Source organism: Peromyscus maniculatus, chromosome 18 (genome assembly GCF_049852395.1).
Source record: "Peromyscus maniculatus bairdii isolate BWxNUB_F1_BW_parent chromosome 18, HU_Pman_BW_mat_3.1, whole genome shotgun sequence".
In the NCBI taxonomy this organism is placed as follows: Eukaryota; Metazoa; Chordata; class Mammalia; order Rodentia; family Cricetidae; genus Peromyscus; species Peromyscus maniculatus.
Window position 1 is genome coordinate 30006734 of NC_134869.1, and position 18000 is coordinate 30024733.

Here is an 18000-nt window from a genome sequence, read left to right on the forward strand (position 1 = left end):
AGCTGAGCAAAGGAGCCCACCTGCAGAAATGAAATGCCTTCTTGATCTCTGACTTTCTGAATTGTAAACTATTTATGAACCTTGACCTTATTTGTAGTTATTATCTGGTTAGCAGTGCTGGCAGCTGTTAAAGTTTTAGAGTGCCACAGGTCATGAATATTAAATGCAACAAAAAGGATACTGGGAGAAAATCCAAGTTCATTTGTAAGTGCATGACAAACAGCCCTACCGCTTCAGTAAGGCGAGGAAACCCTGTGTCGAGATGCGGATAGCTTGCTGTATCTGGATTCCCACAAGGTCAAGTGTAAGGGAACGGAGGGGAAAGGAAATCACAGTGTGGAGTGGTGCTTCAAGTGGAGTTCACAGATGTTGATTGAGAAAAATCAAAAACAGCCGCGATTTCACATTTCATTCAGTACAGTTGAGACGAGGGTCCCAACTTAACAAAAACCACAATCCAGTAGATACACATAAGGGACAGCGCTAGGAATGGGAATAGATCCTACTGATGTCATCCCCCAGCAGCTAATCAAATAAAAGAAAAAAAAAAGCACATGTAGCCTCAATATGCAAACACCTGCAGGTTCTGCATCTCCAGTTTTGTATTCTTCTATTAACCAAATAAAATGGTCAGATGTGCAGGACAGCATTTAACAAAGGAAGTGTTTGGGTGGTAATGCACCCTGATCCTTTAATGGAACATAAACTCCTTTAGGGATCTTTCTCACGATCAACCTTAAATTCCTGGCAAGGAGGGTCATTTGTCAGATTTATCCTCCACATACATCCAGAGCTTAGGTTAAAACTAAGACAAAGATAAAGTTCATATACCATGGACAACCTTGGTAATACACATGCTCTTTGGCATTAAACAAAACAAAAAATCCTCACTTCTAAAAATGACTTATTTTTCCCGTGTCAGTAGCTCCCATTTTCCCATATAATAGCTTAGCCTTTTATCATGTGTATGTGAAATAAAGACACAAATTTAATTTAAAGATATTGTCCATTTTGGAAAAAAATATTGCAAAATGAAACTAGCCATGTGTCTTAGTCAGGATGTCTAGGGGTGTGATAAAACACCATGACCAAAACAGCACACCGGGGAGGAAAGGGGTTATTTGGCTTACGCTTCCACTCTGTGGCCTATCACTGAAGTAAGCCAGGACAGGAATACAAACAGGAGGCAGGAGCTGATGCAGAGGCCATACATTGGACTGGCTGGCTTGCTCTCCATGCCTTGCTCAGTTTCCTTTCTTAAAGAAACAAGGACCACCAGCCCAGGGATGACCCTACCCATAATGGGCTGGGCCCTCTCACATCAATTACTCACTAAGAAACTGATCTACAAGCTTGCCTACAGCTGAGTCCTATGGAGACAATTTCTCAACTGGGGCTCCCTCCTCTTAGATGACTCCAGCCCGTGTCAAGTTGACATAAAATTAGCCAACACACCGTGTTTTTAAAAAATTCTTTAAAAAGCAACCGAATTGGTTTCATTCTCCCAAATTATCTCAGGCTAGTATTAGAATTCCTACATCGGAATGTAGGATGCAGAGATCCACAGCCAAACACCAGGCAGAGCTCCAGGAGTCCAGTCGAAGAGAGAGAAGAGGGATTCTATGAGCAAGTGCACCAAGATCATGATGGGGAAACCTGCAGAGACGACCAAACCAAACTAGTGGGAACTCATGAAAGTTGGATCAATGGTTGTGGAGCCTGCCTGGGACTGGGCTAGGCCCTAGGCATGGCGAGACAGTTGTGTAGCCTGATTTACTTGGGGGCCCCCGGTGGTAGGATCAGAATCCATCCATCCCTGGTGCATGAGCAGGGTTTTTGGAGCCCACTACCTATGATGGGACACCCCCTGCAGCCTTGAGGCAGGGGAGGAGCTTGGACTTGCCTCTACTGGATATGCTTCCCCATGGGAGGCCTTTCCTTCTTGTGGGAAGGAGTGGGGGGTGGGTTGGGAGGCAGAGGCTGCGGGGGGGGGGGGGGGGGGCAAAAGGAGGAAAGAGGGGGATCTTTGATTGGTGTGTAAAATCAATGGAAAAACTTAAAAAAAAAAAAAAAAAAAGAACTCCTACATCGAGTTTTGATTCGAGGATCCCTTTTATGTATTGCTTTCATATTTTCGATCTGTCACTAAGTGATGACGAAGCTAATGATGAGACAAAAGATGTTTCCACATTAGCACAGTTCAAAGATGTTAAATAGACACAGCGAATGGCTCTGAGCAAGTAATGACTAATGCTTGGTGGTTTTTATTTTTATTTTTTTGTTTTTTTTTTCCCCGAGACAGGGTTTCTCTGTGTAGCTTTGCGCCTTTCCTGGAACCAGGCTGGCCTCGAACTCACGGAGATCCACCTGCCTCTGCCTCCCGAGTGCTGGGATTAAAGGCGTGCGCCACCACCGCCTGGCTGGTGTTTTTCTATTGGCTTAGCTGCTATACTTGAATCTACTGATATTCCAACTACCTTCTTTCTGTGGCTCTGTGGCCCTGCAGACTGTGGCCTGGTGGGATTTTCAGTCCTGCCAACACTGGCTCGGCTGCAGCCACCAAATGTAGTTTTTAACTAAGTTTCTACCATTCTATTTAGCAATAAAGACTGAGGAGTCAGATATTGCGGGTGAAAACCTGCTAGATCAGAGAGGCCAAGAAGCGACCGGCTGAGCATCGTTTTTTGGCCAGAGACCCAGCAAGAGAGCCTCTCTCCAGCTATCCCAAAGCAAAAGACCACGAAGCTCCAAGTTCTTCGCTACTCTTTCCTGTGCAGCTCGCTATCGATATTCCTGTATTCTCCATAATCTCTCTGGCTAGTTCCTGTCAACTAGCTGCTGGCTCTGGCCGCTGATCCAAGGTTGATTTTATTAACACAGTCTTGGGGTTTCACCGTGTGATCAAATATCCCACAACAAATGCAGGATATGAGAAAGGTTGCTTTTGCTGTTTTTGTTTTGTTTTGTTTTGTTTTGTTTTGTTTTTTATTTACCAGATACCTCTTAGAATTATGGGAGGCTTTAAAAACAAACAGTGGGCAGATAAAAGTCTAATATTTATTTGCATGGTCAGTTTGAGCATATTTCAAGGTCCTTTGCCATTTATTTTTGAACACATGAAACTAAGTAAGTGACAGGAATGCAGTGGAATGCTAAAATAGCCATTGGGTGAGTGGTCAAGAAAATTTGTTTTTTTTCTCTGGAATGAATAGGTTCTACTCTTTTATTCCAGACCCACCGATGTAGGAATGGAATCCTCATTATGTGAAAGTCGGTGTATACACAAATTAACTTCAACATCTCAGCAAAATACTTCAGAAGATAAGGTTAAAGTGTGAATTACATTATTAGCTGTGTACCTACTATGTGTCCAGGTGTGTAACATGGGCACAGGGATAACATAGTAGGTTCATAAAACAGAATCCCACTGCTGACAGCTAAAAACGACTTCTGTTCTTCAACATTTCTGCAGATTTTATATCTAATATCTTAGGACAGTTCCTTCTAACTACTGAATAAACTATAGTTCGTTAGTGTTCAACCATATTATTTCATAAATCGCATTAGTTCTCTTGGTAAGCATTTGTTAAATAACTTAAATGCGTTAAAATTTTTAGTGCAATAAGAACAGTGCCTGGCGGGTGGAAATATTAGGTATTTGTTAGATATTAAGTAAATATCTACTATATGCCATGTACTCACATACTTAAATGTGATATATCTTTTGCAAAACTGCAAAAACCACATACATAATATGGGCATGTTATGGCAAATTTTGCTGTCAAAATGAACAAACTCAGCTATATCAAATACTTCTGTTGGACTCAAACAGGATTTGTATTTTATTCATTAGGAAGGGAGTATGTATGTGGTGTGTGTATTTGCACATGTGTGCACATTGAGGCCAACAGACGATCTCCGGCATCATTTTCCAGGAGTACTCTGCCATGTTCCTTGAGACAGGGTCATTCATTGGCCTGGAACTTGCAAAGTAAGCTAGGCTAGATGACCACAAGAATCCATCTATCTCTACCCACCCTGCACTATGATCTTAAGTGTATGCTACCATGCCCAGCTTTCAAAACATGCTTGCATCCTCATCTCTTTAACACCTCAGTCTTTTCCCTGGCCTACTATTTGTTTTTAAAAGTAAACAATATCAAATGTAACATTAGATGTCACAGGAAATATTTAAGATGTATTTCTTCCTAAACAAAAAAACATTGGGCTCTGTCAAATTGAAACCCAAGTGTGTTCTTTCTGGAATAACAAAGATACAGAGGAATAACAGTGGCAAAATATGATGCTGAATTTATCTGGTAGATATTTGGGGACCAGGAAAGGATTTGGATATGAATTACAGAAACAAACAAACAACAAAAAACCAAACGTCAATCTTGCTGGTTCAAACAAACCCAAGTTTTACGAAGACAGCCCTTTTCAGATTTGGATATTTGACTATTTCTCTAGTTTGTCGTATAGAATTGAACATATATTTATGTTTAATACTTTAATAGGGCAAAGATGCATATATTTTGGGGCAAACCACATGACTGTGATGTAGAGTTAGCTGGTAAGATATTAAAAAATGATTGTTCTTCTGGATGAAAAGGATCCTGCAGGCATATCCTGTGGCCCATGGACTGTATGCTATTCCAGAGAGTTATGTATATGTTCAATATAAAATTACAAATTACAAAAATTTTAAAATAAAAAAGCTTATTTAAAAGCTTACATGTTTTGATTGCATGGTTCTAGAACATTATTTCTGTTGATGTCTCAATGTCAAAAAGTTGGGCGGGCCTGTAATCCATTTGTATCATTTCCTTCAAAACACTTTCTTCTTAGGAAGCATAGAAAACTCATCTCAGGGTTATAATTTTCCATAGCCTCCTCATACAGTCTATGCCCATATTTGCAAAGCTCACAGTTATGAGACTCTGGTTGACAGTGTGTGTTTTTGTCAGCCTACTACAGCTTGAATGGATTGCTGACATCATAGCCCATCAAACCCCAGCAGGAGCCTTAAGGGTGAGATGAAAAATGACAACGTCTACCACTGTTACTTGTTTTTTCCTCAGCTGATATATTAGATACCTTCTGAAAGTGGGCACCCCAGCTCACACTGAGCACCTCAAAGTTCACAGCAACTACTCTAAAGAACAGGAAGGAAGCCGGGCGGTGGTGGCGCACGCCTTTAATCCCAGCACTCGGGAGGCAGAGCCAGGCGGATGTCTGTGAGTTCGAGGCCAGCCTGGACTACCAAGTGAGCTCCAGGAAAGGCGCAAAGCTACACAGAGAAACCCTGTCTCGAAAAACCAAAAAAAAAAAAGAACAGGAAGGAACTGACTCACCTACCAGAGGAGGCAACAGATCAAGGAACAAGGTCAAGGTACCTGTTGCTTGTGAGCAAAGACCATGTCTCATTTCCTTCTTACGGTGCTGCCAGTCACCTGACTTTGTACTTCTTTGCTCATTTTCTGACTTCCACTACAGTGCAGAGGTCACTAGAGAGCCTCAAAACTATGCATTCTAATCCTGGTGTGTTTCATTTTCTGGGTGTCTGTAGAACCAGCCTGTCTCCACTTTAGGCTTAAAAGTCATCTTATAGTAAAGACAAACTAGGTTCACTCCTGTTTCTCAAGGAATGGGTTATGCTCCACCTGTATAACCTTAAATACAAGTGGTTCTGTACTGACTGTTCCAGGAATGGCAATCATGGTGTCTTTGTTTCAAAAAGTTGTTTATGACCATGTTGCAACCCTGAAATGTGATTTTAATTGTATGTTAATAAATAAAGTTGCCCGGGGGTCAGAATGGATTGCTGACATAGAACCATAGAAAGAGCATGGCGGTGGTGGCACACGCCTTTAATCCCATAGATCTCTGTTTGTTCAGGGATACAGCCAGCATTGGAGACATACGCCTTTAAGACCTGGAGGGCTGTACTTACAGGCAGTGATGAGGTAGTCATGTGTTTGGGTTTACAACCAATGAAAAGGCAGAACAGAAAGACTATTTAAAGACAGACACACAGGAAATAGCTCTCTTTCGGAAAGCTAGGAGCACCGCAGGAGGAAGGGTAAGATTTTAGCTCTGAGCTCTGACCTCTCAGCTTTCTCTTTTACATTGGTTCTGTGTTTCTTATTTAATAAGACGGTTGGTTACATCTACAACCTACCTGTGTTCCAAAGGGTTATATGACCACCTATGAATACCTTGCTATGACTAGCTTGTTATGCCAACCTTCCACCCATGTCTTGTTTCAGGGGCCCCTGTAGGCTAACTTGCCCTTATTTTCTGCTCCTGTAAGCCCATCTATTTTTGCGCACCAAATCCCCCATTTGGAAACACCCCTACCCCTGAGTTATAAGAGCCTTGTCTGCCTTATATGCTGACTTCTTGAACTTCCATCTTAAGGAGAGGCAGCCATGTGCACGAGGCTTACTTTAATTAATGGCTTGCTTTGATCATTTTGGCCATTATGATTTGGGTTGGTGGCCTTTCACCTCCCATCTTTGGGATTAGCAGTGACCTTCACCTCCACAGAAAATACGGGGGAATGGTAAAACCATCTCTGTTCTTCCTTGTAAATATAAAGAATCTAGTATCCCAAGGTCCACATTAGGGACACTGACTCCAAAGCTAAGAATGACAGAAAAAGCTTAAACAGAAAGAATTGAAAACAGTAACTCTAATCGGATAAAGGGTTTTTCTACCTCCGTCACTCCCACAGCTGGTGCCTGGCCTGGAAGCAAAGGCCAAGCACAGTCCCAGTAAGCATTGCCAAAGAAGAGTCCTGGAAAGAACTGTGCCTACAAACACTGACTGACCAAAAGACCACAGTGAGGTGGAGTTGTGGGTTCAGATGCCAATTACCTTATCTCTGGCTAGCTTTAGCCTCCTGGACAAACTACCTCTGGATAGGAATTAACATCATCTGTCTAATTGATTAAAAAAAAAAAAAACTATTTTGGACTCTATTAACTTAACATACCAATAGCTCCCACCAACCCAAAAGCTAAACATGTCATCAGACAATATCAAAAGCCTACAGGAGAGATTCTCCTATCTTGCTGTAACCCATCTCTAGTGTTTCCATCGGTCTGTCAATAAAGCTTCTTGATTTATGGTTTTCTTTGCTTTGTTAATGTAAAAACTTCATGAAACTCCTTCCACATTGAAACACTGAATCTGGGGCAACTTAAATCTGTGTTCAACTATCTCCTCATTCCCTTTGAGGTGGGAGCTACGTTTTGGGGGTCCACAGTATGCATTTCAAAACAAGCCAGGCCAGGCAGTGGTGGCGCACGCCTTTAATCCCAGCACTCGGGAGGCAGAGGCTCCCGAGTGAGTTCCAGGAAAAGGCGCAAAACTACACAGAGAAACCCTGTCTCGAAAAACCAAAAAAAAAAAAAAAAAAACAAGCCAGGACACTGAACCATCAAAAGTAGGAAGTCCTGGGCTGGAGAGATGGCTCAGAGGTTAAGAGCACTGATCGCTCTTCCAGGGGACGCAGGTTCAATTCCCAGCACCCACATGGCAGCTCACAACTGTCTGTAACTCCAAGATCTGGCGTCCTCACATAGACATACATGCAGGCAAAAACACCAATACAAATAAAATAAAGATAAATAAATTATAAAAAAAAAAAAAAAAAAAAAAACGCCGGGCGGTGGTGGCGCACGCCTTTAATCCCAGCACTCGGGAGGCAGAGACAGGTGGATCTCTGTGAGTTCGAGGCCAGCCTGGGCTACCAAGTGAGTTCCAGGAAAGGCGCAAAACTACACAGAGAAACCCTGTCTCGAAAAACCAAAAAAAAAAAAAAAAAAAAGTAGGAAGTCCTTTTCCTAGAAATGGGGCCTCACTAAGGAGTGTCTCCATTACAGGCATTTCATATCTCAAGCAGGAGGTGCATGTGAGGCTGCCAGAAGACATACAGAAAGCGCAGATGAATTCTAAAGTCACATAAATAATTGTTTATGTATGTCACAACTATTGTCTGGAATATTCTTAAGGTAAGGAGCTTCCTGGTAAAGAACTGGACCTTTGAAAATATGCTAGGAAAACTGAAGTTTTCTCCAAAGACGACTTTAAAGGTCCTAAAAGCAAGTCCTGGGACCAGCGGGTGGTGGGGCATGCCTTTAATCATAGCACTTGGGAGGCAGAGGCCAGCCTAGTCTACAGAGGGAGATTCAGGACAGGCACCAAAACTACACAGAGAAACCCTATCTCAAAAAAAAAAAAAAAAAAAAAAAAAAAAAAATTAAAAAAAAAAGCAAGTCCAACATTAACATATCAAAATAATGAGCTAGTGAATTGGAAATTCCGCATAAGGAACCAAGGTGCTGCACAGGCCACCAACAGGACCACCAACCACAAGGCTGCAGAGCCTCTGTCCTCAAAGAGACACCCATCTCCATAAAGCGCCTCTGTCCTCAAAGAGACACCCATCTCCGTAAAGCCTAGGGCCAGGAAATATCCTTGTTCTTTTTCAAATCCAGTGGAACAAGAAGGTTTGTTATTGCTGATGACATCATATTAGAAAAAAAAAATTAGTCTCTGCCTTGCTATAAGAATTCAAAGGGATTTGAAATAGAGAGCTCCACTTGTAAGCCATATGTTGTTTTCCAGCATCAAACTCTAGGCAGAGTTTTCCTTAAAGTGACAACACTGAATTGAAATCACAAAAGAACTTCAAGAAGCCTGAATCCTTGAGCTCTAAGTGAAAAGGCCATGGTCCCCCTCTGACAATTAATAAGAATAGGGCTGAGGAGATGCCTCAGTGGTTAAATGCACCTGCTGCTCAACCTTGAGGACTGGCATTCAGGTCAGAGTTATGCTGTAACTCCAGTTCCAGGGGGACCCTACACTCTGCATGGGCCTCTGCAAAGTCACAGGCATGGGTACCCACACAGATACGAACATATACATAAATACAATTAAAATCGTAAATAATAGTAATAATAAATAAATGCTTTGGATTTTCTCCCATCCATGTTTCTCATGCAATTCAATTTTAAGCAAAAGGGGACTTCAACTTCAGAGAGAAAAAATAGAAAAATCTGTCAGCTTCTTCATAAGTGAGTATCTAAAACCATAGTCTACTGCTTGTTGAGGGTGGTGGAGCAGTCTTCTAGTCCCAGCTACTCAGGAGGCTGGGGTGAGATGAGCCCATTTAAAGCCTGGCTGGGCAATACAGGAAGTCTCTCATCTCAATCAATCAATTTTGTAAATGTCTTCTCTCATGTCTAAACGAGATGTGGGGAGCCTGCCTGGAAGAGGTGACCATTCTACACCATAGCAGGGTAGTTTTTAAACTTTCTGTTTACAATCAAACCAAAGGTGAGTTCCAAATGAAGGAGGGTGAAGAGATAGGAAGGAAGTTTCTCAAAGCCCCACCCCCGCCCCCAAAAGCTACCCTTTATGGGAAATTTCTTGAACTGTGAGCCTTGACCTTCAATGTGAGGGTTGCTAGGAGCTTGGCAGGAGGTGAAAGTCTCCAAATGCATAGTGGTCAAAAGTGTCTTCCACTTTATATACAGAAAAACAGGTGTTTCTGATCTCACTGGCCTGTGTTACATCACCAGTATTGCACCTTGTGATTTCACCCGAGCCTTGTTCTCAGTCCACAACGTACATGCTTCATACTATGCAAACTAACACCACCCAATACATCCCAGCTCAAATTTGAGACCATTGTATATAACTGCAGTGTGTCCACTGTACCTCCAAAGTTTTAATGCTCTTTCAAAACTATAAGTTTTATTACAAAATAGCAACTGCTATAATTTCCCTACAGTCATTACTCAGCACACTGATACCACCTGAGTATGCCTCTGGACCAGACTGTGTTAGAATGTTTGATTTTAAAAGATCTGTTGTCTGGCTGGGCAGCAGTAGTGGCTTACACCTTTAATTCCATCACTCATACTCGGGAGGCAGAAGCAGGCATATCTCTGTGGAGGCTAACCTGGTCTACAAAGGGAGTCTCAGGACAGCCAGGGCTGTTACACAGAGAAACCTTGTCTTGAAAAGCAAAAAACAAAACAAAACAACAACAACAAAAAAGTGTTGTCTAGGTTAAATTTCATTTTAAAAAATTGTGACAATAATTTTGGCATGGTATTAGAAGAGTCTATAACAATTCTTAAAGTAGCCTTGAATATATTTCTGTCGTTGTGTGCTAAGTATTTATATTGCGATCTTTACAGTGACAATAAACTCAACTTATCAATCAAATCTGAAAAACTCTGAAGATGTTCTGTGCTCTATCATGTCTGATATTTAGCCTGAGACTTAACACTTTGTATAAAAATAAACTAGGACATCCATTTCATTCCTATGTGAATTCACTCGGCTTAAATAAATGGTAAATTACCTACAGTGAATCCTTGCTGTGTCCATGTATTTATGTTCCTGTTTACCCAGAGTCAAGTAACCAAGCTCCACCAGCAAGAAAAAAAAAAAAAAAAAAAAAAAAAAGATCTGTCTCTTTAAGAATAAGGGGATCCCCAAAATCCTTCCATAACCTTTGGAACAACATTATATTTGAAATCACTAAGGGAATACACAAACATTAAGGCCGGACGCAAAGGTCTTAATTGGCCTCAAGGTAAAACTTATAATAACCGCACTGCGCTTTGCCTCGTCTATTCTTATCTACCGAAAACAAAGAAAAGGTGAACATGAGTCACTGTTTTAGTATCCGACTTCCCAGTGCCCTGCAAAGAGGGATGTTTTCAAAACTCAGGCACAGTCTCAGATTAGCAGAGAAACACAGGGTTTCCCCTCCATGGAATCCAGCATCTAGCTCCATCATCAGCTGTGTTCTTTTTACAAATCCACATCACAGGCAATTACTGGATTATATTGAACTCGGCAAAAAAAAAAAAAAAAAGTGAACTGAATACACTTTACAAGGCAAAAACTATTCTCCGGCCACCTTAGACATTGTGGAAAGACGTTCAGAAACCTGGGGAATAAAACACGCAGTGCTGGAAACCTTGCTTGATTAGAGGAAGGTCAAAGCGGCACGCTACTGAAGCAAAGCTCAAAAGGGCCTCATTTGAAACTCTGCTTGCAGAAGAACACATCTGCTTTCTTAAGCGGTGGCAAAGGACCAAGCCTGTGCATGAGTCAGTAAGGCGATGATGCTCCAGAGAGGCAACAATCACTTACTTTGTAAATGGTCGGTAAGATCTGCTTCATTTTCAGCCGGTGGAAGACAAAGACGTCGTAAACGGCCGACACCGCCAGGACAGTCACCCCCTGTTCCTTCCACAACATACTGCATCCTGCGCACAGTCCGGTCCCCAGGAACCAGCCCCAAGTCCTGGCCGAGTAGCCTCTCGTAGAACAGTGCTTAACGTAGCAGAGCAAGGAAAGGAGGAAAAACAGACTGGCGCCCACATCCGCCCGGCCCACGATGCCCGCCACCGCCTCCGTATGAATGGGATGAGAAGCGAACATCAAGCCGGCCATGAACGTCCAGTATCCATCCCCGAGAAGGACCTTGGAGAAGCGTGTGAAGAGCCCGGTGACAGCCGCATGCAACAGGACGTTGACGAGATGGTAGCTCCAGGGATTCAGTCCTCCGATGGCATGGTTCAGTCGAAAGGAAAGAGTGCAGAGCGGCCGGTAGGACTTGTGGCTGCCACTGTGAGTCAGAAGAGTCCCCCAGAAATCATTGTAGAAAATGTGTGTCCATGGGGTTTCTGGGAGCAGGTCCTGATTCGTCTTGATAGCACGGCTGAAAAACAAACAAACAAAAAACGTTAAAAATCAAATGCAAAACATCTATTTTTTTAAAAAACGGACATTGACATTGATGAGATATTTCCAGTACACAGAGGTTGAACCCAGATCATCCCCTTATTGCCTAAGGCTAGAGTCAGGGCTCCTTCGCTATCCTGAGACGCTGGTCCTTGATAAGCACAACCTTTGAAGAACAAATGAATATAAGCGCTCCACCTCCGTTTTCAGCCTCCTGTGGCAGCTCCCAAATAATTGTTCTGACACCCTTGTGGAACTCTCCTAAAAACACAGCCCTCAGGCTCCCAGTTAGTAGCTGCCTGTGACTCTGCCTTTTAAAGATGATCTGGATGCTGCCCCTGTATGGGATGCATCTAGATCCAGCATCAGCACCTCCTAAAAAGAAAGATGGGGATCAGGCCCTAGAGTAGTGCTTCTCGTGGCCACAGATCACCTGCGTATGAGGGTAAAAGACAGCTCTGATGGAGGAAGCGTGGGGAGAAGGCAGAGATGCCATATACTCATATGGTCATTGGTTGTGTCCATGCTGCTGGTATGTAGACCATAAAGGAGCTGTGGTCAAGAGAGATGGAGAGACAGAGAGACCATGGCTCTCTACCTACCTGGTGTTGCTGCCTGCCTTTATTCATACCACAGCCTTTCCCATTTCTGCCTTCTCATAGGCACCGCTATCACTTGGAAAAATCATAATGATATGTCACTGCCCCCTGACTTGGATGTATTTCCAGGATTCTATGCCTCATCCTTCCACATACATGTCAAGAAGGAAGGGCCTACTGTTTGTTGGGTACTTGCTGTCTGTCAAGCACTCTGGTCGCTCGGCTACATCTTCACATTTAAACTTAGGAACAACACTGACAAAATCTTGCTATTATCTGATATCTTTTTTTCTTAGTATTTTTATTCTATAATTAATTTATAATTTTTACTGTATAAAATGATCAGCCACAGATTCCCCTGTCCTCCCTCCTCCCACCCCTCCCCCAGCCTTCCCCCCTAATCTCTGCCCCACCCAATTTCCACCTCCTCCAAAGCAAGATCTCCCCTGGGGAGTCAGCCCAGCCTGGTAGATTCAGTTGAGGCAGGTCCAGTCTCCTCCTCCCTGCATCAAGGCTGAGCTAAGTGTCCCAGCATAGGCCCTAGGTTCCAAAAAGCCAGCTCATACATCAAGGACATGTCCCAGTCCCACTGCCTGGGGGCCTCCCAAACAGTTCAAGCTCATCAACTGTCTCATAATTATCTTTATTCAGAGGGCCTGGTCCAGTTCCATGGGGGTTCCTCAGCTATTGGTTTACAATTCTTGTGTTTCTGCTAGTTTGACTATTTGTCCCTGAGCTTTATCTTACAATCGATCTCTCTCAGGTGAGGAAATTATAGCTGAGAAAGATAAACTAACCACTAGTTCAAAGTCATACATGTATGGAATAGCAGAGTTTCATGGTCTGTGTTTTACTTACTAGTCTGTGAATCCCAAATTGTAATCAATTACCACTGTGGCCATTTAAGTAGATAATGTAAAAATGTTAATGGCTATGTTTGCTTAAATACCTATTTAAAAGAAAGTGTAATTATCTCATCAGTCAGATTTTATCAATCCTTGTTGAGAATGACACTGATGAAATTGTTAATGTAATGTCAAGACAAATATTTAATAATCAAATGTGTATTTCATTCAGAATACCCAGAGGACAGGTATATTGTAAAGAACCAGGAAGGAGAAGGTAATCTTCTGAGAAAGAGGAAATAAAATATAATGCTATGAAGAGATAAAATGGGGAAAGGGGTAGGAAGCTAGGACAGAGAAGGGAATATAGGGAGGGGTAGCTAACACTAAAGGCTTTTTGAAAAGCTTTATTAAAACCTACTACTGTAGAAGCTTCCTAAAACTCCCCCTCTCTCCCTCTCTCTCTCCCTTTCTCTCCCTCCCTCTCTCTCTCCCTCTCCCTCTCTCTCTCTCTTTGTCTCTCTCTCTCTCTCTGTGTATGTGTGTGTGTGTGTGTGTGTACATTAAAGGAACTTAAATAGAGTTACAATAAAATGTCAAAGGCAATGGCCCAACTAGACATCATATGCTATCAAGTAAAATCCCCGGCACCAGGAATGGACTACATCTTTTTGAGTTATTGGCCAAAGGGATCCTATAGCTCTCTCCTGCCCCTCCACATAGAACAGACGACTGCCAATGCTATCAGTTAGCCTCCACCACCTGAGAGTAAAGCCCAGTTGCTGAAAACACCACAAACTTATGTCATCAAACAAGGAGAAACAACTTGGGCCCCACTGACCAGCATTCCTAGTGCTGGAAGGTACATTGCATGCTACAGGAAGAGGAAAAATAATCATCATCAGTCTCACCCAGTTAGGAACCCTGAGAACTACAATGGTTTCCTACATGCATGACACACCTACTGGTACTGTAGTGGCAGAGATATTTTGGGAGTAACGAACAACGTTTTGCTTGGATTTAAAGGCCTGCTCCATGAAATGAAACCCATACCTGACACTCACAGTTAATGAGGCTAAGAACTTTAGACAGCATGCCCAAGATCTCCTTTCGTTCAAGTTGGACAAAATTCTAGCTGGAGAAAGGAAAGTGGGTACAACAAGAGTAATTTTCAACTGAGAGTGGCTGGAAGAGGGAAAATCAGTTATCTTCAGTGGACTGACACTGTTTATATAAACCACAATCCAGGGCAGACCTCATACTCAGGAGTAGCTGTCCAACACAGAGACTCCATGAGTGTGTGTGTGTGTGTGTGTGTGTGTGTGTGTGTGTGTGTGTGTGTGTGTGTGTGTGTGTGTTTTCTTTTGTTTTGTGTTTTAAAGGAGAAATGTGAAGTTGGGTAGGTAGAAGGAAGGATCTGGGAGGAACTGAGGGGTGGATAGAGAGAATATGATCAAAATATATTATATGATTTTTAATGCTTTCAAAGACGTATTAAACAATCAATAGCCCTAAGAGGACAGAATTCAAATGTTGAAGATCGTATGTAAATGAATCTATTTAGAAGATTCATCTTCTGTGCTATTATAGTTCCTGGTCAACAAGGAGACATCTGGATTATTTTGTGCCCCTGGGGCACATACTTTCTAATTAGAGAGAACTACAGAAGCACCTGAGTCAAAAGCCAGGATAATTATGAAGCTCCAGAACTGGACAATTCTCTATTAGTCCAATATCAGGGCAGTTTGGACATTTTAGAAGATGCAGAACACATGATGAGAAGCTAGCCTAAAGATGTATCCCTCCAGCCCTTTCCAGTTTTTCTATCTGTTGTGAGTTCAAAAGAACCTTTGCATAAGTATTTTGAAAGGCCACATTGGAAAAATCATGGATTAAAAGGAACAGTCCTGAGCTCCAACTCTGTAATTTCCTGACTGACTTATAAAACATGAAAACACAACAAATATCCAAACAGATTAAGAATGTCATGCAAAGGTACACAGCTGAGAGAGAGAGAGAGAGAGAGAGAGAGAGAGAGAGAGAGAGAGAGAGAGAAGAGTCAGTAATTACATGGGGCAGAGATAGTTGGCCAAGGTAATGTTTAACGATGTCTCTCACTAGCCCCTCAATAAGCCTCTCTGAGCTTCTGTTTCTGTGATACACTTTTACCTTGAAACCACTCATAATTATTCATTTATCTTTGACATAGTGAATCAGACGTCATTGCTTTATAGACACAGGAGCATTGTAGGAACTCTAGTACAAATGATACCTCTACATGGTTAGCTGTTAGTATTATTTCATAAGGATCAAAGTAAAGTCTTAAAGTCCTTCATAAAGTCTAGTAGACAAACAGATTCTAATTTCAGATAAATGTGGAATTCAGAATTTTAAAAAAAGCTATTAATTAGTTATTGGTAGTTACCTGCTCTCCACCCATCACTACACTAGTCTTTTATGTATATTATCTAGATAAATGTAGAATTTAGAATTTGAAAAAAAGCTATTAATTAGTTATTGGTAGTTACCTACTCTCCACCCATCACCATGCTTGTCTTTTATGTATATTATCTATTTATGAGAACCAATGAATGTTTCCAGATACTTAATACAAAGATCAATCTGTTAAAACTATGTCTTAAAATTGCACAATAGAAATAGTTCATTGTTCTCCCAACATGTAAGTGGTTCTTCTTTCATCTTAATAGAATGTTTTGAGCTGGGAACATGGTTATCTCTCATATTTCCTTTAATGTTAAATATGGTCATGTGACTGACTTTGATCTACTACTTCCAGAAAGCACGGTAACATCCCCACTCCCAGGCACATCCTTTTGCAATATGGACTACCACTGAGTTGCATCAGCCACCAGGGCCCAGAAAAGAAGTTGTGCACAATGAGCCAGCTTTCTGGAGCCCAATGCCTGTGGTGGGACACTTTGCACAGCCTTGGTGCATGGAGGAGAGGCTTGGAACTGCCTCAGACCTGAATGTACCAGGGTCTGCTGATTTCCCCATGGGAGACCTTACCTTGGAGGTGATGGGAATGGGGGTTGGGTTGGGGGAGAAGGCTGGGGGTGGGAGGAAGGAGGAGGGGGGAATCTGTAGTCGGTATGTAAAATGAATAGAAAATCTATTAAATTAAAAAAAGAAAGAAGTTGCACACAGCTGACCAAGGTAATCAAAGAAGGACACTGACCTGCTTTTATTGGTAGACACTAGCCCTAAGTTAACTGTCCCATTTCTCTAAATACACATTGCTATTTCTTCTAAGCTATGATACTGTGAGTGTTACCTAGCAGCAGCTGAGCCTAGACATGGCTAAGTCCTTTGTTAATGGAAGACCGACGACATCACAGTTGTTTGATTTTCCAATTTGATTTTTCAAGTCTCCGTGTATTGACTGTATATTAAATGAATTTCCATATAAATTGGCTTTTAAAATATTAGAAACAGATGTTTTTTCTGGATCCATTAAATTAAAACACCCTGCTATGACATTCATCAAGAGTCTAACCCAGAAGTAATTGCTTAAGACTTGATGGGTTATAATTAAAATTTAAAAGAAATATGAAAAACTGACATACTGCCAAACACTGTTGTCAGAGAGTGCAGATTTCAAGTAATTCAGAATGAACTTGACTGGCTTGTGCTAGATCTTAACCTCGACAATGAAGTGCATATCTCTAGTATCAATGTGAAACCAATAATGTGTCCATGTCAGAGCCTAGGAGCTCAGGGCAAAGCATTCTGAGATGGGGCCTTACTAATACAGTGAGGAAAGCTGGGAATACATTATTTAAGATAATGCTTCACCCTCGCAATGGAAGGTTCAGGAAGGATAGAAAATGGTCTTCCCTGACCCAGTTATTCTATATTTGTTCAACTCTTTAAAATCTTTCTGAGAAAAAAAAGGGAAAATCAAGCAACCTGAAAAAATCTGTTCAAAACAGCTGGAATGTCTTATCATGATAGCAATAAACCTAGTAAACTGTAGCAAGCAGAGATAAATTACATCTACCCCTCAGAAAATGAGGATTTCAGAACAAGGGATAAGATTAATAAGTCTTATTCATTCTCTGGGAGAAAAAAACTCTGAAGCATAGCAACAAATATATACCCTATAATGAAAACAAAACAAACAAACAGACAAACAAATAAACAAGCAAACAAAAAACTAAAAGGCAAAACAATGTGCTGAGTGATGGTGATGCACGCCTTTAATCCCAGCACTCGGGAGGCAGAGGCAGGCGGATCTCTGTGAGTTCAAGGTCAGCCTGGGCTACAGAGTGAGTTCCAGGAAAGGCGCAAAGCTACACAGAGAAACCCTGTCTCAAAAAAACCAAAAAAAAAAAACAAACAAACAAACAACAAAAGGCAAACAATGTTAATAAAGCAAAATTGAAAGAGAAAGGCATACCTCACTTCTTTGTGGAACATGCTAGAATGAGGGACACATCTGCATGATGGAATTCTTTAACATGTGCTATCAACCTGAGCAGGTCTTTTTTTTTAACCAATGAATATTGTGGCAAAAGAATATGGACTATAACAAAATTGCATCGGGCTTTAATAACTAAGTCATGTAACACATGTGAGTCAGTGATGAGGGCTGTGTTATGACACCATTCACCATCGCATTAGGGAAGACAAGCCAAAGGGTACTTAATGGAACTCAGTGATCTTCAGGCAGGATGAGGGGTATACTCATTTGACACGAAGCAAAACAGATTTTGATCCATTTGCATCTTCTCCAAGAAGTCCAAAATAGAAATGGCTTC

At 41.7% G+C, this 18000-nt stretch overlaps 1 protein-coding gene across 2 annotated transcripts in view; it reads right to left on the minus strand.

The window, feature by feature from the left end:
- The window catches only part of Tmtc2 (transmembrane O-mannosyltransferase targeting cadherins 2), a 415948-nt gene that overhangs the window by 238504 nt on the left and 159444 nt on the right, over nt 1-18000 (minus strand). For both annotated transcript variants that reach the window (XM_042263186.2, XM_076553853.1), the window contains exon 2: nt 11182-11752. In XM_042263186.2, the coding sequence (XP_042119120.2) occupies nt 11182-11752 (571 nt within the window). The remainder of the gene's footprint in view (nt 1-11181; nt 11753-18000) is intronic.